The sequence below is a fragment of the Bos indicus genome, chromosome 11, assembly GCF_029378745.1.
Source record: "Bos indicus isolate NIAB-ARS_2022 breed Sahiwal x Tharparkar chromosome 11, NIAB-ARS_B.indTharparkar_mat_pri_1.0, whole genome shotgun sequence".
Classification (NCBI taxonomy): Eukaryota; Metazoa; Chordata; class Mammalia; order Artiodactyla; family Bovidae; genus Bos; species Bos indicus.
In genome coordinates this window covers 63452634-63473810 of record NC_091770.1, presented here as the reverse complement: position 1 = coordinate 63473810, position 21177 = coordinate 63452634, and the positions used below count along the sequence as shown (strand labels likewise).

At 46.4% G+C, this 21177-nt stretch overlaps 1 protein-coding gene and 1 non-coding gene across 3 annotated transcripts in view; both read left to right on the top strand.

The window, feature by feature from the left end:
* Window positions 1-16405, top strand: part of SPRED2 (sprouty related EVH1 domain containing 2) — a 126784-nt gene extending 110379 nt beyond the window's left edge. For both annotated transcript variants that reach the window (XM_019970406.2, XM_070798888.1), the window contains 2 exons: window positions 10737-10886; window positions 13082-16405. In XM_019970406.2, coding sequence (XP_019825965.1) covers window positions 10737-10886; window positions 13082-13747 — 816 coding nt within the window. In that variant the 3' untranslated portion in view covers window positions 13748-16405. The remainder of the gene's footprint in view (window positions 1-10736; window positions 10887-13081) is intronic.
* On the top strand, window positions 3787-3859 carry TRNAV-UAC (transfer RNA valine (anticodon UAC)). Its single transcript has one exon. It is a non-coding gene; the product is annotated as a tRNA-Val (tRNA).
* Window positions 16406-21177: the final 4772 nt, after the last annotated feature.

The window sequence follows — 21177 nt, the reverse complement described above, 5'->3', positions numbered from 1 at the left end:
TTTTTTATACATCATCCTTATACAAGAGTTAAGTTTTAGGTTTCTCTTGGACCCAAGTTGGAAAGGGGAGAAGAGATAAGAGAATAAATATGTGACCAGTGCCCCATGTGGCACATCCATATGACAGACTTGAAGCCTGAGCAAGTGTTACAGCCCCGAAGTCCCCAGAATAGCAATAGGAAGGCATACCCTAAAAAAGGTTTCGGTTTATTCTCTCACCTCAGGATAGCTGCTGGATTTGGGCAGCCCTTCTCCATAGGGATTCCTCACTTTACAGCATCCATCATCTGTAATGAATTACCTTCTCTTCTGTGCACCCAGAATAGCACTAACTGTGTACGGTCCTTTGCGGCATTGGGAAGAGTCATTCACAGCATCTTGTGTGGGTTGGAATTCTCTCCTAGAACCCAGTTAAGAAAGGCTGGTTATATTTGCATTGTCTCATCATCCTTTAATTTCTCAGGTAGGCAGTCCTCCTTCGTGTAGGAAAAATGTCTTTTACAGCATCATCAGCTTTTAGCCACGTGTTTGCTGAGACTGGAAAATGTAGTTCTTCCTTGTGCCCTATGCTTGAACTGGTGACATCCTGTTTATTACCAGCTGCATCTGATTACTTTCTGGCTCTTCAGAGCACTTGCTCCTAATGACATCTCCAACCCCTTCTGCCCACCCCAGGTGTTTCTAAAGCATGACTAGAACTGCTACTGCTGCTGCTGCTAAGTCGCTTCAGTTGTGTCCAACTCTGTGTGACCCCATAGACGGCAGCCCACCAGGCTCCCCCGTCCCTGGGATTCTCCAGGCAAGAACACTGGAGTGGGTTGCCATTTCCTTCTCCAACGCGTGAAAGTGAAGTCGCTCAGTCGTGTCCGACCCTCAGCAACCCCATGTACTGCAGCCTACCAGGCTCCTCCGTCCATGGGATTTTCCAGGCAAGAGTACTGGAGTGGGGTGCCATCGCCTTCTCCGATGACTAGAACTAGTTGAAACCAAAGTGTGAAGCAGCAGGGTTGTTTTTTTTTTTTTTTTTTTTTTGGTCCTAGGTGAGCTTTTGAGTCTTTGCAAGTAGTGGTTATTTTCATTCTTGATTAAGTAGAAAAAAATAAATTTGTGGAATTTTGTAAATGTCAAGCTTTTACTTAACAGAAGCAGAAGAGTGCAGAATGCCACAGAACTTTCCTTTTCTCGAGTTTGTTTTCCATTTAATCCGTCCCCAACACACATGAAATCCAAAGGCAAATCTACCAGTTTTGTACTAAATGGGGTTTGTTTTCTGTTTTTCTAAGGGGATTTCGGTGGGGGTGGGGACGGTTAGTTACTTATTTTTTTTAATTTTTCTCTTTGCACTGGGTCTTCATTGCTGCACTTGGGCTTTCTCTGGTCGCACCTCGGGGGACTCCTCTTCCTTGTAGTGCTCCAGCTTCTCTCGTTGCAGAGCACAGGCTCTAGGTGCAGCGCATGGGCTTGGCTGCTCCACATGTGGCATTTTCCCAGACCAGGGATAGAACCTGTGTCTCCTGCATTGGCAGGCGGATTCCTATCCACCGTACCACCAGGGAAGTCTGGAAAGGGGATATGTGACTCCTGCTTAGGCAGAGTTCAGAGGCTGGGGAGAGGCTGGGATTCTAAACATTTTTGACACTTCCATTTCTGCAGATAAAGTTACCAAGACTTGAAGAGGTGAAGCAACTTGTACCCAGCTCCATCCTTTGTTCACCTAGAATGCAAACCCCAGATCTGCTTGCTGCCTTTCAGAGAACGTTGAGAAAGGGAAATATTTATTCAATAAGTTTCAGTAGATTTCACATGTATTAAATATACCATATTCTCATCATTGCCAAAAAGCCACCTAAAATGGACTTTGCAACTAGTGCGTTGGCTCCAAACCTCAGCTGGCTCTTCAGTGCGATGTGGGGCTCTGCTATGCCCTCCTGGGAGCCCCAGTCTCATTTTAGAAAATCAGTTGATCAAAACTGTTGTTTCTACCCTTGGAATTAAGGGACTGGGATAGAGTGGGGTAGGGAGAGAATAAGTAAAGGAGAAAATAGGTTGAAAATGTAAATTAATTCTACAAAGTTTAACTAGTAAAACTAATCTATGGTGGTGTCTTAAGAAAAGCAAAAATGTGTTGGGGGGAAAAACAGCTATGCTTTGTGACTGACACCAGGGAACAGCGTCCCATAAATGCTGCTGGCTAAGACCCAGCCCTGCATAGGATGGCATGGAAGTTCTCAGAAGACAGATGAGAGCTGCTTTATCTTCTGAATGCCAATAATTATCAAGCTCACATTGCATAGTAAGAGGAGGATCTTTTATTCAACATGTAATACCTATAGTGGCTAAATTAAAGCATTGAAATGTCTAAGGCTCAAACAAAAGCTTTGAAATGCTCCCAATCTCAGGAAGGGCAGAGGCACTTTGCTAGCCCACCAGCTTGTGTCTTTCTTTGCTTACACATGTACCATCTCATCTGTTTAAGCTGTGGATAGTAATATACTACTATTTCCATTTTATTAATTCATGCAGAGTACATGCTCAAGGTTACCCAAAACCCACTTCCTGCTCACAGCCCTGCCAGTGAAACTAAGCTGTGGGTTTGAGAGTCCTTTCCTTTCATGTCAATATTTTACCTAACTTCAAAATTTAGAAACATAAAACTTTTTTTTTTTTTAATGTGTGGGAATTTTGGTTTTGTTGGTTTTGTTTCACAATTGACAAATGCCCACTTTTTCCTCTGGGTCTTGGATGGGATAATGTCTTAGAGTGTAGGACAGAGTCATCTCCTCTCCCCCCACCAGCTGCCCCTCCCAGACCCACACTGCCTGCTAGCTAGCTCAGTTTCCTGCTCTACTTGCCTCTTCGAAAGAGAACACCTGGAACCAGTGTAAGCCCTGAGGACAGGTGAGCCAGTGCTATCTGTTCCCAAAGACCTGTTGACAGAATGGGGGACGTTCTATTTACCAGAGGGAAAAAGGATTGACCATAGATAGGCCTGCCATTCTAATAGCTACTGAGTGGAAAGGCTTGCTTTGTTCAACCCCAGATCACCTGAGCTAGCAGCCTCCTGACACCCGCATCCATCCACTTTACTGTCTCCTGAGAGGCAATAGCTGCCCAGAGTTCCATGTGATCAGTGCCACCTCCCCATCCAAGGTGGAGACGGTGAAGAATCTGCCTGCAATGCAGGAGACCAGGGTTCAGTCCCTGGGTTGGGAAGACCCTCTGGAGAAGGGAATGGCTACCCACTCCAATATTCTTACCTGGAGAATTCCAGGGACAGAGGAGCCTGGCAGGCTAGAGTCCATGAGGGGTCGCAAAGGTTTGCACACGGCTGAGCTACTAACACTTTCACACTTTCAATTTCAAATGCTCATGTGTATAAATAAAATGGAAACCCTTGCAATAGGAAGAATTCTGAATATTGCTTTGGTGGCATCAGTGGCTGAACTACATTTTGGTGGTAAGCTGCAATAAAAATAACACAAATTAGGGTCATAACTACTAGTTGCTGTTAAGTCACTTCAGTCGTGTCCGACTCTGTGCGACCCCATAGACGGCAGCCCACCAAGCTCCCCCGTCCCAGGGATTCTCCAGGCAAGAACACTGGAGTGGGTTGCCATTTCCTTCTCCAGTGCATGAAAGTGAAAAGTCAATTAGCGACCCCATGGACTGAAGCCCACCAGGCTCCTCTGTCCATGGGATTTTCCAGGCAAGAGTACTGGAGTGGGGTGCCATTGCCTTCTCCGAACTACAAGTTAGCCATCTTTAAAAATTCAAACTATCTGGAATTCCCTGGTGATCCAGTGGTTAGGATTCTGCGCTTACACTGCAGAGGGCCCAGGTTCAATCCCTGGTCAGGGAACTAAGATCCCCCAAGCCAGGAGGCCAAAAAATAAATAAATAAATCATCTATAAGACAGGGCTGCTGCTGCTGCTAAGTGGCTTCAGTCGTGTCCGACTCTGTGTGACCCCATAGACGGAAGCCCACCAGGCTCCCCCATCCCTGGGATTCTCCAGGCAAGAACACTGGAGTGGGTTGCCATTTCCTCCTCCAATGCATGAAAGTGAAAAGTCAAAGTGAAGTCGCTTAGCTGTGTACGACTCTTAGCGACCCCATGGACTGCAGCCCACCAGGCTCCTCCGTCCATGGGATTTTCCATGCAAGAGTACTGGAGTGGGGTGCCATTGCCTTCTCCTATAAGACCAGGCAGAGTCCTGCTTTTATTAATCTGAATCAGTCCTGCAGCTTTTCTTTCCCCTGTAGCGATGACTTCTTGTTTTTTTATTGAGCTGTAGAAGGCAATGGCAACCCACTCCAGTACTCCTGCCTGGAAAATCCCATGGACGGAGGAGCCTGGTAGGACGGAGGACTACCAGGCTGCAGTCCATGGGGTCACTAAGAGTCAGACACAACTGAGTGACTTCACTTTCACTTTTCACTTTCATGCATTGGAGGAGGAAATGGCAACCCACTCCAGTGTTCTTGCCTGGAGAATCCCAGGGACGACAAGGCTTGGTGGGCTGCCGTCTATGGGGTCGCACAGAGTTGGACACGATTGAAGTGACTTAGCAGCAGCAGCAGCAATTGACACACATCCTGTGGCTCTTCATCAACTAAGCAATAGTCTTAGCCAAACTCCTCTGTAATGTTCTGAGGAGGAAGGCAGAAGGATCACACATACAATTTTTAGAGCTCAAAGAAACCTTGGAGATCATCCAGGGCAACTCCTTACTTTATACCCGAGGACAGAGGCCCACAGAGCTTCAACAACTATCCCGAGACATACGTCCTCGCCTGGCCTGGAGTCAAGGTTCCCCAGTTCTCTCCGAGAAGTGCTATTTTTGCTTAACGTTTATGTATGATTCCTGGATGACGCAGATTGGCTTCTTAAGCAGTGCCTTCGCTTTATTTTCTGTGCCTTATTCAAAACACGTAGGCCTGTCACCCTCCAGAAGCAGCTGCTCGGAGCAGGCTCAGCTCCGCCCGCTGTGTGTTCACAACAGCTCATGTGCTTCTGAGGACACAGGGAGGATGAGGTGGCTGGACCTGTGTGCTTGCCTCTCTGGAGGTGGCATTCATCCCATTTGTCTCCATCCCCAAGAGGGAGAAGAAAATGAATGGTTGCCAGCCTTCCAGTGTTCCTGCTACCAGTGTGGATTTGGTCGGGCTGGTCGCATCTCTCTTTATTATGTGGAGGTTCCCGGCACCCACTCTTTCATGTCTGTACCCTCTGACTCTTGCTTCCACCTCCCTTCCCTTTCTTTTCTCAGCCTCCTGTGTTTCCTTGTTAAAGTCTTGAATTACTGCCTTGTTAGAGGGCTTTAGAACCAGGCCATGCAAAACTTACTACTCAAAATACATGTTTTTCTATAACCATAGAAAAATTTGAAAATGTAGTCAAAGGTATACCCCTTAAAAGGAGGAGTAAATTTAGGTGGTTAAAAACATAACTCCCATACATAAAATAGATAAGCGAGAAGGATGTACTTTGTAGCACAAGGAACCATAGTCAATATTTTTTGATAACCTATAATGGAAAATAATCTGACAAAATGTATATGTGTCTGAATCACTTTGCTGTACACATGAAACTAACACAATATTGTAATTCATCTATACTTCAATTATTTTAAAAAAAGAAAGAACTCTCCAAAATATAGAAAACAGTGGAACACTGCCTAGCTCAGTTTGCAGGACTTGCATAACCCTGCTGTAAAAATGGGCAAGAAGAATTCAAGTAGAGAAAAACCAGAGTCAAACTCACTTATGAATGTAGATGTAAAGTTTTAAAATAAAATGTTACCAAATCACATGAAATATTTGTAAAACAAACTTAATAAAAGACCAGTAAAGTATATATCCCAGGCATGCAAAGATGGTTAATATTAAAAAAGCTTATATTAATGAAACAAAGGTGAAAGACCATAATCGTCTCAATAGACATAGAAGAACCATCTGATTACATCCAGTATATTCTGGTGACAATCCATAGCAATCTGGGCTTCCCCAGTGGCTCAACGATAAAGAATCCACCTGCCAGTGCAGGGAGATGCAGGTTTGGCCCCTGGGTTGAAAAGAGAATTCCATGGACAGAGGGGTCTGGTGGGCTACAGTCCATACGGTCACAAAGAGTTGGACACGACTGAGCACACACATTTTGCAATCTCGAATACAGAGAGACTTTGGAACTTTATAGCCACTCCAGTTATCTGGAAACGTTATATACAATAGAGAATTGTTAGAAGTTGTCCCATCAAAGTCAAGTTCAAGACAGCAAGAGCCATTCTGTTTTTCCACATCATGCTGGAAACCTTGGCAAAGATACAATAAACAAGCAGTTACAAATATTGGAAAGGAGACCAGACTGTCTTTTGTGGGTGATAGGAATTTGCTTAGAAAAACCCAGAGAATCACTGGATAAAACACTTGAACTTTTATAAGGAGTTAAGCAAGGGGACCGGATCACAGGATCAGATTTTTTATAAAATCAGTAGTAACTGTTTAGAAAATGGAAACGATTAATCTCATTTTGTTTTTACAGTTACCCTGAGGACAATTTTAGCTCCATTTTACAGATGTGAAAACTGGAGTTAGAGGTCACCTTGTCCAAAATCAGACAACTTAGAATTAGCAGAGAATTGATTCAAATCTAGTCTGCCTGGATTGAGACCATGATATTTAGCATTATGACATTCCCTTGCATTTCTGTTGTTCGGTGCTTCGTATTAGGTTACAGGCCTCTTAATCGGACACATCTTTAATAGCAGGCTTTGACCCTGAGCTGGAGTCACACCCGGACCCAGAGGCAAGGTTTTCTGGCAGCACACACGGAGGTAGCAGTGGTTGTGCTCACACTTTCATGTTGCCCAGGACCTCCCACAAGTAGGTGGCACCCCATGGCAGTGTCTGGCCGTGTTCACAGTGGGTGACATCAAAGGCTGTTTCTCACCGCTCTGACTCAGGAAGCCTACACCAAAGCCAGCCCACTAAGCAGGCTGAGGTCCCAAAGCACAGAGGACCTCTGCTTTTGTTCTTGAGCTCACACCTACAGCATTCAGAGATTTCCCCCGCCCCACCAGGAAGGCGAGTTGAAAACAGCAGCCAGTATTTCCAGGTTGAAGGTGAAGCTCTCGGATTAGTAGGTGGGTGGGTGTCATGAGCTTGTGCGCACAAGTGGCAGGCATGTTCTAGAATCTGGCTTGTTGAGGTGCGTATGTGCACAGTCCAGTGGCTGCTTTTTTCCACAAGTAGAGAACAGGGGCATTCGTCCAGAGGTGCGTATGGTGAAAGGTTTTCCCTCTTGCCTTTTCTTGGAAATAGCCTAATAATACATTCCTTTTGCTGGTAGACACTTGCCTCTTGACAAGATTTATCTGATATCACAGATATGGAATAAGCCTCAGCTTCCGATGGAGCCTCTTCTGCATGCTTTAGCTCAGAGCAGTCAGGCGAGCGAGGCAGTGAACCGATAGTCCGCCTCAGTCTTCTGGCCTCCCAGCTCCTCTGTAGAGATTTGTCATCAGATTAGGAGATGTCGAAAGGCCTTTCTCAGTCTCACATTCTCTGAATTGTCAGAAAATGGTCCAGGAAACTTTGCACTTGATTCTGCAATGGGAAGAGGCTGGTCCAGGCTGGGGAGGAAGGCTGGGAGCATCAGAAGGAGGCATCGGATTGGCTGAAGATGACTAGGAAGTACTGGGTATGCCTCATTTCTCAGAATGACTTTCCATACATTGTTAACCTGGACACAGGTCACAGAAAACAGGGTGGATTGAGATAAACGGGTGACTAACACAGAGGTGACTGTGATGTGTGAATTGGGTTTCTGAGAACTAAATGCCAAGTGCGTATTACCGTGTTTAATGCTGAGGTAGCTTCTAACCTAAGATGTGGCTGTCACGTGGGTATTGGATAAGAGTTTAACCCTTGGATTTGAATCATACAGAAAGGCCCTTATCTACTCATTCAGAAAGTATTTACTGAGATCTGTAGAAACCTTTGTATTCTGAGACACCACCCGTTACCACCTGGGTCTGTATAAATCAGGGCACGTCATCTTACTCGGAAGCGTTGTACTTGTGTTAAGCTCACAAGATGAACACAGAGCAGGTGGCTCTCCTGGGCTTGATAAGCCGCAGTGCGCTGCACAGAGATCCCCCTGGGCTTGGCGGACGGGGGCTGCGTTTCAGTCCCGCTCTGCCAGTGGTTGCTTGCCATACTTGGCAGGATCCCGAATTTCTTCAGGTGTCTGTGTTCCTGTGTATGACGTGGAGACAGTATTTTACCTGCACTGGTGGACTCCCGTGTAGCCAGTGCCTGGCGCATCATAAGCCTTCACATAGTGTGAGACTGTGAAGGGTTGTATGCTTTGTTGTACTGTCAACTTGCAACCACTCATGTGTTAAAGAGGGCAGCAGTACCTCCAAACACATAAGGAAAGAGGGTGGGTGAGAGAGGACGGACCTGAATTTGAAAGGAAGTAAAAATTCTGTGTGTCTCGGTTTGGTCTCTTTCAGTTTCCGGGATTTGAGGGGTAAGTAGCAACTCTTTCCTATCAGGGTTCTAAACCAATTGAGAAAAAAAGTGAAGAGACCCTTTATTACTGATGATGTGAGTCCCAGCTTACATCTGCAGGAAGTGGACATCCCAGGACTGGACCCTGAGATTAGACAGACCTGCCCTACCAGGCACTCATGTGCTGGGTCTCCATACCCTCCCCACAGTGGGTGGGCCCTCAACCTTCCAAGGAGACCATACAGTCCCAAGCAAGGTTGCCAGCACATGCTGTTTGCCAGTTGGGTGGCTCCCAAGAGGCAGAGGAGAGAAGTAGCAGGCTCTGAACACCCTGTTCCACTCTACCTGCTGTGGAGAGGACTGAAAGGGACAAGAGAGAGGCCAGGAATGTGGTGCAGGTGGAAGGCTGCCCCAGAAAAGGGATCGGCAGTGACAAAAAAGAAAGTGCACCCAACAGATGAACCCAGTGCATTCTGGGTTAAATTACCGAAGGGAATTGGTTCCTCTCTATGGGACAGCCTAGGGTGGATCAGGATTCAGGCTTGGCTGGATCCAGAAGCTCAAGTGGTATCTGTGGGATCCTTCTTCCCTTGGTTTTTTGCTTCACTCCATCCTCAGGTTCTTTCTTTCCCTGTACCTTCACCAGGATTCTAGGCTTACAGGACCCTTAGCTCTTAACTAGGTAGAGACAAGTATCTTTTCTGACCTGTCCATCAGAAGTCTCTCTGGATTGCCTCAGGGGAGAAGTGTGTGTCCATATCTGAATTAGCCACTGGATTGTGGGATTGGAAATAGGCATCACCCCCGCATCACACAAACCAAACAGAATTAAAAATCCAGGAGGGCTGGGTTTCCAAAAGCATGCTGCACATGTCCACCAAGCTTTAAAAATTAATGTCAGTTGTGCTGCACAGTGGAAATACGGGTGTCTTTTCTTTTTTGGCCACACTGTACAGCATGTGGGATCTTAGTTCCCCAACCAGGGATCGAACCCACACCCCTTGCAGTGGAAGCACAGAGTCTTAACCACTGAACCACCAGAGAAGTCCCTGAGTGTCTTTTCTTTTTCCTGAACACTTATACTCCTATTTTCCTGAGCATTTATTACTGTGTAAGTGAACGTAGTGGAGGGGAGGAGAATAACTCTTATAAGTCTATTTGTTTTAACCTTGCCTTGCCCTGGAAAGGATCGATGACACTAACAAAAAACAGTAAAATAAAAGGATATAAATAAGCATATGGGGTAAGGGGGATATAAGGATGAGAAGCAACAACTAAGGAGCTTCTAGATATTTACCAGAAATAGGACACCTCGATATCAAGGAAAATCTTTTCATTTGTGAAAAAAATAAAAGGAGAAGAAGGGTCCATTACTCTAAGGAAGTAGAAGGTGGAGTGGAGTGAGGATAGGATTCACAGGGGCCCTGGTTTTCAAGGCAGTTGACCCAGCTGCATTTGACAGAGCCTTCTATGAGCATGTGGCTGCTGGGCCCCAAGGTTGTGGACAGTGACCATCACACCTGGGATCACCTGGGGGGTGTGAAGCACCCGAGGTGTTCTGGGAGACAATGGGGCCCGTGCTCTGCCCACAGCCACAGTCTATTCTGGTATATGATCACCTTCCTAAGATACCTTCATGGAGGCTCCAGTCTGAACTCGTCACCTCTACTGGGAAAACAGCTCTGTTCTCACCCTCCAGAGACAGTGACCCTCAGGCTTGCCTCCAAGCCAAAGATTACAAAATTTCTTCCTGGAAAGCCAGTACCCATGATACCCCTCAGGTATCCTTATCTCTGAGACTTTCTCAGGCTGGGCTTAACCCCACAAAGAAACATATGGGTTTGATTTTTGGCTTGTTTGCATTTCCTCTGCTTGCCCAAGGACCTTAACCAGGGCCACTAACGAGAGACCATTCTTGATCAAACCGGAACGCACCCACGAGTGGCCTGGTGTGGTGAGCCCTGCCCCAGAGCCGGTCGCTGCTCCCACAGTTAAGAAAACAAACGCAACTTTCCAGGGGCTGGTGGCTGGGTTTCTCTGCCCGTCGTGTTTAGACAACTAGGCCCTTCAGGGGTCCTCCTGCCTCCCACGGCCAGGATAAACTCAAGATTTCGGGAAGTCCAGCGAGACGCCACAAGTGGGGGTAGACGGTGTGTTAGTTTTGGGGCGGACTTGGTTTTTGTTTTTGTTTTTAATTAACTCATGGTTACCTCCTTCTACACAGACAGCTACAGACAGTTCTTCTAATTCGTCTCAGAAGAGGGAACAACCTACTCGCACAATCTCCTCCCCCACATCCTGTGAGCACCGGAAGGTTTATACCCTGGGTCACCTCCACGACCCATACCCCACGGACCACTATCACCTCGAGCAGGTGAGCGGGGATCCTGTTCCTTGGAGGTCACAGGGGTGACCTCCTGATCTGAAACAGCTGCCCTGCCCTCCCTTCAGCCGCATGCCCGAGCCGAGGCCTCTTCTGTTCTCCTACTCTGTTCCCCCATCCCATATTGGAGGTGGTACAGGCAACTCACCCTCACTCAAGGGTTTTCTGTGTGCCAGGCACCTTGCCAAACCCTTCATGTGATTTATCTCCTTTAATCCTCACAAATTACCCAGAAGCAGGTCTTCTGCATCCCCAGTTGATAGATGAGGAGGCTGAGACTTAGGGAGAGGGTCCCTGGTGGAACAAGATTTAGATGGCAGACTCTGCTCACCCAGGATGCTACCCTGCCTCCTGCATTCCTCTGTCCAAAGGGTATGAAAGCACAGAACCACGATTGGTACCACAGAATACTCTATGTTTGGGCCGAAGGCCTGGCATCATGGGCTGCAGGCTCCAGCTTCCTTGGGGAGCTGTAGCTGGAATTCAGTAATATAACAAATATTTACCCAGCGGCTGTTTTTTGGAACAAGTTCGCAAACTGTGGGGCGTGGACTGGTGCCCATGTGGGTGATGTGGCCACCAGTGTGCTTTGAAAAGAGAAAAAGCACGAGGCACTGAGGTTTTATAACATAAAGCTAGATTTATAATGACTCTTTTTTTCAAAATTGTTTTATTGGGTGTGTGCTTCCTAATATTTTGGCATGAAAATGTTCTTTTTAAAATCACAGTATGGTAGCAATAGATGGGAATTGACTTTTTGACTCTCTTTCGAAATAAATTAATAGCAAAGACTGTGTCAGCTCCCAAACTTTGTTTTGAAATACTGCAGGATTGTATTTTCCAAAGCTGGGGAAACTCTGACGTCAAGAATCTGGCAGGAATTAGGACAAAGCCTGTGAGACGTGGCCCTTGCCCTCAAGGAGCTCACAGTCTGGTGGGAAGTGATGGGTAAATTTAATTAGTGTGTGCTAAATTCTAGGATAATACTATAATGACAATATTGGCAACAGTTATCATGTGCATCCTGTGTGACACAGCCTGCGCTTACACCGTTTAGATTCTTTCTCTTTGTTCTCACAATAGCCCTATGCAGTTTGATCATCAGGGAAGCGAAGTCTGAGGCTTAGTGACTTGCTAGTAAATTCTATAGTCTGAATTCCAGTCAAAGCCATGCTTCTCACTCCTTAAAAAGCCTTCATGCTCAGAGGGCTTCTAAGGTGGGCAGTGTCATTGTCTGCCACAACTGGGATGCCCTGTGCAAGGCAGGCTTACCTGGATCCACTCAATAACTGTATTCAGCACCTGCCACTCTGGACAAGGCACTGATGCAAACTGTAGGAGGCCAACCACAGGGATAACAATTTCATCCTAAGGGAGAATGCAGGTTAGGTTTGAAGTCTAGACAGTGTGGCTCTGGGTCCAGCCATCCCAGGTTCAGATTCCACTCTGCCACTCACCACCTGTGAGATCCTGGCAGGATTCAAACACTATTGGCCTCTGGAACTTGTACTCTTACCTTCTGTGTATTTGAGCATCTTATCTCCCCAACCAGATTACAAGGCACCTATGAGCCTTCATAGTCCCTGGTATCCACTTTTGCTTTTTTGAACATGACCCACAGTGAGATACACATTCTATATCATGGACTAGTATGCAGTTGTTAAGTACACACAGATAACAAATGTACTTACCTCATAATGGTCAATGCACTCCAGAGATCTTCTGCTTCTCTGGGGAAAAAAAAAGTCTTGAGAGAGGATGGCCGACAAAAACAGGTGAAACTAAGCTGTTAGAAATCATGGTGCCAGTCACCATCACCTTAGTGATGGGAGGTCACAAGAAGGGAGATAAGCATATTCTAGGGACATCTCAGGTCTGCTTTTGATCTGGGCATGTTCAGCTTCTGGAATTTCAAACTTTATTCTCACAGTGTGTATACCTACCCACATCTATGGCAAAACTGCAACAGAAAGGGGGGAAATGCCGGTCTCGACCCATTAACATGATTTCCTGACCCAGGAAGGGATTGAGACAATTTGAAATACATCTTTGGCCCGCAAGCTGTTAAGTACAGGATGGGTCTGTTTCTTCAAGAATTGCCCTTTGCCAAGGTGAAGGATGCATTATTTGAAGATTGGTTTGTTTAGCTGCTGCGATAAAGTAACGTCTCCTTTTTCCTGGGGCAGCCGATGCCAAGACCCTACCGCCAGGTGAGCTTCCCGGACGACGACGAGGAGATCGTGCGCATCAACCCCCGGGAGAAGATCTGGATGACCGGCTACGAGGATTACCGGCACGCCCCGGTGAGGGGCAAATACCTGGACCACACGGAGGACGCGGACTCCTACGTGCGCTTCGCCAAGGGCGAGGTGCCCAAGCACGATTACAACTACCCTTACGTGGACTCGTCAGACTTTGGCCTCGGCGAGGACCCCAAAGGGCGTGGGGGCAGCGTGATCAAGACCCAGCCCTCCCGGGGCAAGTCCCGGAGGCGGAAAGAGGACGGGGAGCGCTCCCGGTGCGAGTACTGCCGGGACATGTTCAACCACGAAGAGAACCGGAGGGGCCACTGTCAGGACGCCCCCGACTCCGTGAGAACTTGCATCCGCCGGGTGAGCTGTATGTGGTGTGCAGACAGCATGCTCTATCACTGTATGTCGGACCCCGAGGGGGACTATACAGACCCGTGCTCGTGCGATACCAGCGACGAGAAGTTTTGCCTCCGGTGGATGGCTCTTATTGCCTTGTCTTTCTTGGCCCCCTGTATGTGCTGTTACCTGCCTCTGCGAGCCTGCTACCACTGCGGAGTGATGTGCAGGTGCTGCGGAGGGAAGCACAAAGCGGCCGTGTGACTCGGTTTCCCTCCCAACCCTCTCCCGTCCACAGCCCCAAGGGGACTCGTCTTCTACATCTTCTCATCTCTCCCCCCGCTCCCAGGTACCCAAGGCGCCTTTCCAGCCTGGGGAGCCTGCCTGGTGGACTCTGCAGCACCCCCGCCGCCCACTCTGCATCGGCCACACCCAGGCACGCGCGCACAGTGTTCTAAGGAAAGGACCCTCTGCCTAGACGCTCCTGTATTATTAACAATCTGTAATCAAGCTAACTATCTCATACAGGTGTTGATTTCATGTCCTTTCTGCCCACCTTGTCCAGTTTCAAGGCGCCTGCAGCAGGAACTGCTGATTTTTTTGGTGGGTTTTGTCGTTTTTTTTCCCAAGAGCTCCAAAGGCCATCTTCCTCTTGGTTCTAGCTTGCCTGTTGCTAACGAGCTTGCTTCCTCAAGTTCCTGTGGTAATGGATTGTCGGAATGGTGAAACCCTACCAGATGTATTTTTGAACCTGCAGTCAGTTTCTATGTATAGGAGGTGATCTAGTTAACAAAATTCTACCACAAAACGAGATCGCTTTAACGTTTCTAAAGCCAAACTTCCCATGTAAGCTGCAGTTTCTGTCTAGAGCCCATCATCTTGTCTCTCTCGACCAACACCCCAAAAATCTGTCAGTTACTCACTGATGCAAAACATTCACTCCTAAAATGACTGAGAATTGAGCCTTAACTTCAGAATCTTGTGAGAATCAGGAAAATCCTTTAAACTGCATTGTATCCTCTCAGACCAGGGCTAGAAAGGGGATTTCAGGTTTCTCTGAGCCTCCCCACTGACCCTAAAGTAGTAGATCTTTTTAAAATTATGTCACCACCACTTGTAAAAATTTAGCAATACCAGAAGAAAATGCTAATGAAGTAAGAAATTTTGCTCATTGTTTTGCAAACCAAATAGTCTCTTTCAAACAAACCAGTGTTCTCCCGAACATGGTCCGGTTAAGAAACACTAAGATTGTGGTAAGTAAAACTTTAAAGGAGCTTTCTTTCCCCCCAGTGGCTATTTTCTATTAACTGGGGGATTTTAAATGTCATCAATTTGAAGAGTGGTGGGTTGCATTCTGTTCTTGGGTTTGTCATTTTGTTTTCATTTTGGACTCAATTTCACGTCACCAAATTCTTCATTTATACTTGGGAAAAAACAAGGCCATATATAAAAAATCCTTCCAAATGCCTAAGTGTCTTTCTCCTGCAACCCCAAACCCAGACTTGCCACTTTGACTGCTCGGATGGTTAGTTCAGCAGCCTGGGTCCACCTGTCGCCTTGCCACGTAGGAGGCTTCTAATTAGCTAGAAAAGAGTATTTTTCTAATATAGTGCAAGGAATAGCCAAATCTTACTGCAGAAAGAGAAAAAAAAAAGTGAAGAGTGGTTACCTATACCTCGCATTGTACAATCAGAACACCGTGGAGAGCACAGGGGACAGGCTCGTCTGCACCGGCTGTTCTTCCCGCCGTGATCTTCCTGTGGCTGCTGCCAGCTGAGCGCACAGCCTCATTCCTCTCTCCCCACTCCCCGCCCTCAACCATCCCTTCTCTACTGCACACAGGACATCAGTCTCCAAGGAAAGGGACTTTTTTCCCAGTCTGCCAATCATATTGGGAAAGTGCTGGCCACGCTTACCTTCATGGGAACATTCTCAGCTTACCTGAGAGTGCTCTGCATTTCTTCCTCAGATTATCCATGTAAATACCCAGTGTGCTTATGAGTTTGTTTGGTAGGTGTTTTCGTTTGTTGGAGTGACTGGTTTGGGTCTTCCGGTCTGGGAAAGGGGCAGAGATCTATTAATCTGGTGGTGCAAGACAAGAACCACTTCCCAGCTTGGAGAACATCTAGAAAACCTTCGGCCAGCCTCCAGATGCTGTTGAGAGACCATCTTCTCCCCCACCTCAACCCCCATCCTGAGGCATCTCCTCAGGGTCTTTCTCAAGGTCTCCTCTCTACAAAGCACAACACTAATGTATGTTCTGTTAGACCTCAGTTCAAGTGTCCCTATTTATTTCAATAAGAACACACCTGTTCTGGCCACTTCTTGTTTGCCACGTCTGTCTAGCCATCATCTGTTTCTATCTTCCTTCGCCCCTTGTCCTTTTCCACCCCTTTGAAGAGTTAACGCTGGTGAATCTTAGGCCGCGCATCCTTTTTGGTTTGTGAAGAAGGCAGCGGTTAAGGGCACAAGGACAGCCGTGGGGACACTTTATGTAAATATGTCTCTCTAATTGCCACACTGCAGCCAAACAGTGTAGTATTTTCCCAGTCCGCTTTGCCATACTTAATGTCAATCATCTGAGAGAAATTATTCAGATTTTATTTTTGTATCTGTGGTAACAAAACATTAACCAAAAGATTTTCTGTTTGGAAGCTTCCCCTGACCCCAACTATGAAGCTATTTGCTCACATTAACAAATTAAAGTGCCTGAAGCATAATTCATTCTTTACCTGTATACTGAAAACCCCGTTGTATTGATTTTTTTATAATAAGCCTTTTTACCTCTGTGTAAAAAAATATATATACAAGTGTATGATGTACATTTTAGTTCTTAACTTTTTTTTATGGTTTCTAATATGTATGACCAATGTAGCCATTGCTTTAAAATGTACCATGTAAATATAAACACATCCTATCAGATCGCTGGCTTTGGGCTGTTTCTCTGGCTGGAGACAGGGTGGCATTTGAGTCTCTGCGGACGTGGGAGCTCTCGCACACAGGATGGGAAGGGGCTTCCTTTGGAGAAGGATGTGTGGACACCGGTCTGTTTTTGTGAGGCCCTTCCCGCCTCTGGTTATGTCATATTCCCCAGGGGAGACAGCAGCTCCTCGGGCTCAGATGCCTCAAGTGAAAAGAATGCTGTATGTCACCACCCGGGGAACACCCCTCCTCCTCGCCTGGCTTCCCCCACGCGTGCTCCTCAGAGGGAACAGCTGTACTTCCTCTGAGTTGTTTTCAACTGGTTCCTGCTGAACCTTTAGAGTGTGTGTGCATGTGTGTGTGTGTGTGTGAAGTTTGGAACACAGTTTCTCACAGAACTCAATTGTTAAAACTACAAGATCCTTAGTCTCCTCAGAGTGGTTCGATTTTAGTGATATTTGGCCCACTTTCAGTTCTAAATGGGCTCTTTGGATGCTCAAACGTTACATGCAGTGACAATACCTTGGAGAAAATGAAGTGTGGGGTCTTTTAAGGGTCACAGAAGAGCGTTTCCGCTTATTCTCTGGAAAGCCAAGTAGGGGCCTTAAAAAGAGATGTGTAGAGGGACCCCTTCATCCTAGTCTCAACTCTTCCCGAAAGGCGTGACATTTCCAAACTGCTGGCAAAGATGAAAAGCAACAGGAGATGCTGGAAATTAGAAAGTGAGGGGAAAGAAGCCATGAAGATTGGTAATTAAGAGATCGTTGGAGAACTTCATGAGAGTTCGTACATAAACTAGGAGGCACACAAATCAGATTATAGGGGGTGAAAAGTCAACATGAAGGACATGAAACATGGACATCAAATGTAAAACATGTTTTCAAGAAGTTTGATGGTAAAGGAATGGTGGGAATGCTCTGAAGGACAAGAAGAAAAATAATATCTGCTGAGACAATATGCATACATTTACTCATAACAATCTGAATAAATTGCTCTGATTTAAAAAGAAAACTTGGAAGACACATCCAGAGTTTCAAGATCACCTGGCCCTCATGCCACCCCACAAGGCATGTCCCTCCTGGCATCTCTGTTTGGAGCTGAGGAACGGAGGTTTAGAAAGGGTAAGTAACTGGGACTTCCCTGGCGGTCCAGTGGTTAAGACTCTGTGCTCCCAAAGCCGGGGGCATGGGTTTGATCCCTGGTTGGGGAACTAAGATCCTACATGTCCCACAGTGCAGCCGAGAAATAAAATAGCTACTTTCTTTAAAAAAAAAAGAAAGAAAGGGTAAGGAACTAAAGTAACCTGCAGTCATAAGAGGCAATGACCCAACCAGCTTGGGTTGACTGACTGCAGGTCCTTGCCAGGCCTCACTGATAGCTCTGCTCATCCCCTCCCCGTTTGTGGGCTTAAAAAGTGGGCACCAGGCAAGAGCCTTGCCTACTCCTCCCTGTTTCCTGGGGCCCATCAGGCTGCTACAGGATTAGTTTGGTGCCCTACGTGCTCGGCCGGAGCTGGGCACACTTTATCCACCATCTCCTTCAACCCTTTGTGGAATAGAGTTTCTACCTCACAGGTGAGGACACAGGGATAGAGAAACCACGTGAACCGGTCCCTGGACTGTCTTTCTGCTGTTACTAGCCATTAGCCTTTGGGCAAGTGATGTCACCCTTCTGAGCCTTGGTCTCCGCAGGTGTAGCAAGTGAGATAATACACACCCAAAGCACGTCGTGGGACTCCGTGATTACAGTTCACCTGTCATTACAGCGCAGCATACAGGAGGTGCCCCTGTATGCCCAGCATACAGGGTACTCCTTCCTTCCTCAGCTTCTCCTCTGTTCTGGAACTCTGGGAAACCCCAGCAACTGGAAAGGACACCGTCTTTTGAAGCAAAGGAGGCTGAAGCCATTATGGAATTTTGTGAGTATTTAGACCTACAAAATATGTGTGCTGAGATTTCCTTTTCTTAACCTCTCTGCAATACTAAACTAGGTTTCGATTCCTGACTGGCCCTCCCAGCCCCCTTCACAGCCCTCGTGATGGCTGCAGAAGGGCACTGAGCTGGCTGATTCCTCAGGAGCCAGAGCACACAACTTGCCTTACCAACTGCCTCCTGAACCCCCGGCCCCTTCTGTGGCATTTGGGGTGTGAGTCAGTGGCCTCATTTTCTGGGCCTCTGTTTCTCCTACTGCTCTCCCGTTGCTAGTTACCACTCACTCTTCATGGTGGGCACCCCCCAGAAAATCAGACCTTCCCAGGGAAGAGAGTGTTGGTAAAGAATTCTGATGCCCAGGGACTAGAGGTGGTTTGTTATTTGAGCACAGCTTTCGAGCAGGCTGTCACAGTGCATCCTTGTGAAAGAGTGGCCAGAACTTATAGAAGTGTGCAACTGCCTGCAGGTATTCTGACAGCAGGCCCACTGGGCTTTCTGATTTGTGGGGTTAGCTGGTTAGAAATATCACACTTTGAGTGTGTGTGTGTTAGTCAGTCAGTCGTTACCGACTCTTTGCAATCCCATGGACTGCAGCCCACCAGGCTCCTCTATCTGTGGAATTCTCCAGTCGAGAATACTGGAGTGGGTTGCCATTCCCTTCTCCAGGGCATCTCCCCAACTCAGGGTTCAGACCCAGATCTCCTGCATTGCAGGCAATCCTTTACTGTCTGAGCCACCTCTTCAGGTGCAAACCAGATGGGTGGAATGAAAGGAGAGGACCGTGGTGACATCTTGCACCACCAGATACCAGGTGACCTTGCAAATCAGGGTTTTGCCATGTCAATGGCACCCCACTCCAGTACTCCTGCCTGGAAAATCCCATGGACGGAGGAGCCTGGTAGGCTGCAGTCCATGGGATCGCTGAGGGTCGGACACAACTGAGCGACTTCACTTTGACTTTTCACTTTCATGCATTGGAGAAGGAAATGGCAGCCCACTCCAGTGTTCTCGCCTGGAGAATCCCAGGGACGGGGGAGCCTGGTGGGCTGCCATCTATGGGGTCACACAGAGTTGGACACGACTAAAGTGACTCAGCAGTAGCAGCAGCTAAAGAAGCTGCTAGTGTTAGCGTTTCCTTGCAGGCAAGTTGACCCCTTCAAGGGCAGTATTGGAACCAGGGTGCGGCTGGGATTAGAGGGTGGAGAATAAGTGACATACTCTGTAAATTTATAAAGAGGAAACAAGCCAGTTATGTGACAGTCACGCTTCATACGCTTTTCTTCTCACTGTGTCTTATCTCTTTATTCCCCCTAGTTTTGAAGGAGGGCTCTGATTATTATAAAAGTAATTAATACACAGTTATAAAAATGTCATAGGCCACAGAAGTATAAAAATGAGCATCTCCTGTGGGCCTGTTCACGTCATCTTCCCTCTCTGTGTATCTCTATGTCCAAATTTCCCCTGTTTATAAGGGTATCGAGGCTTCCCAGGTGGCGCTAGTGGTAAAGAACACACCTGCCAATGCAGGAAACTTAAGAGATGCAGGTTCAATCCCTGGGATGGGAAGATCCCCTGGAAGCAGGCATGGCAGTCCACTCCAATAGTCTTGCCTGGAGAATCCCATGGGCAGATGAGCCTGGTGGGCTACAGTCCATAGGTTAGCAAAGAGTCAGATACAACTAAAGTGACTTAGCACGCGTGCACGTCTAAGGGTATCGGTCATTAATGGATTAAGGTCCACTCTGTGGCCTAATTTTAACTTGATTATATCTCTGTAAAGACCTATCCCCAAATAAGCTCACTTTCTGAGGAAAGAGATCAGGGCTTCATATGAATTTGGAAGAGACACAATTCAACCCATAACACTCCTCTGTCCTACCCAAAATAAGCTCTGTGCATCCTTCTAGATTTTTCTGTGTATTTGTACACAGACGTGTGTATGTGCACATATATTTCTCTTTGGAGAGGAACAAAAATACAGCTGTGCATCTACCTACACTGCTCGAAAGCCATTCTGTGCCTTCTGATTGGAGAATTTAGTCCATTTCCATCTCAAGTAATTATTTGATATGTCTATTGCCATTTTGATGTTTTCTGACTGTTTTGTAGTTTCTCTGTCCCTTTTTTCATCTCTGGCTCTCTTCCTTTGTGACTTGATAATTTTCTTTCATGGTATGGTTAGATTATCTTTTGCGTGTCTACTATGGGTTTTTGCTTTGTGGTTACCATGACACATATAACCATTTATAACAGTCTATCTTAAGGTGATTACAATATAAGTTTGAACATATTCTGAAAGCTGACATTTTTAATCTCCCCACACTGTTTTCTGTTTTTGCTCTCATATTTTACTCCTTATCTTGCGTATTCCTTAACTAATTATTGTAATTATGGTTATTTTTACTTTTGTCTTTTAACCTTCATATTAGCTTTATAAGTGATCTACTATCTTTACAGCATTCAATTATTCTGAATTTTACTATATAGATATCTTTACCTGTGAGATTTATAGTTTCATATGTTTTTCTTTACTAATTAGTGCCCATTCTTTAACATTTCTTATAGTGCTAGTTTAGTGACAATGAACTCCTTTAACTTTTTTTGTCTGAAAAACTTTATCCCTCCTTCAAATCTGAAGGACATTTCTGGGCATGGAGTATTCTTGGTTGGAAATTTTTTCTTTGAGCTCTTTGAATATATCATGGCCACTGCCTTCTGGGCCACAAAGTTTCTGCTGAAAGTCAGCTGATAGTCGTGAAGTAGTTCCTTGTGTGCAACAAGTTGTTTTCCTCTTTCTGCTTTTAAGATTCTCTTCTTGTCTTCAACTTTTGACATTTTAAT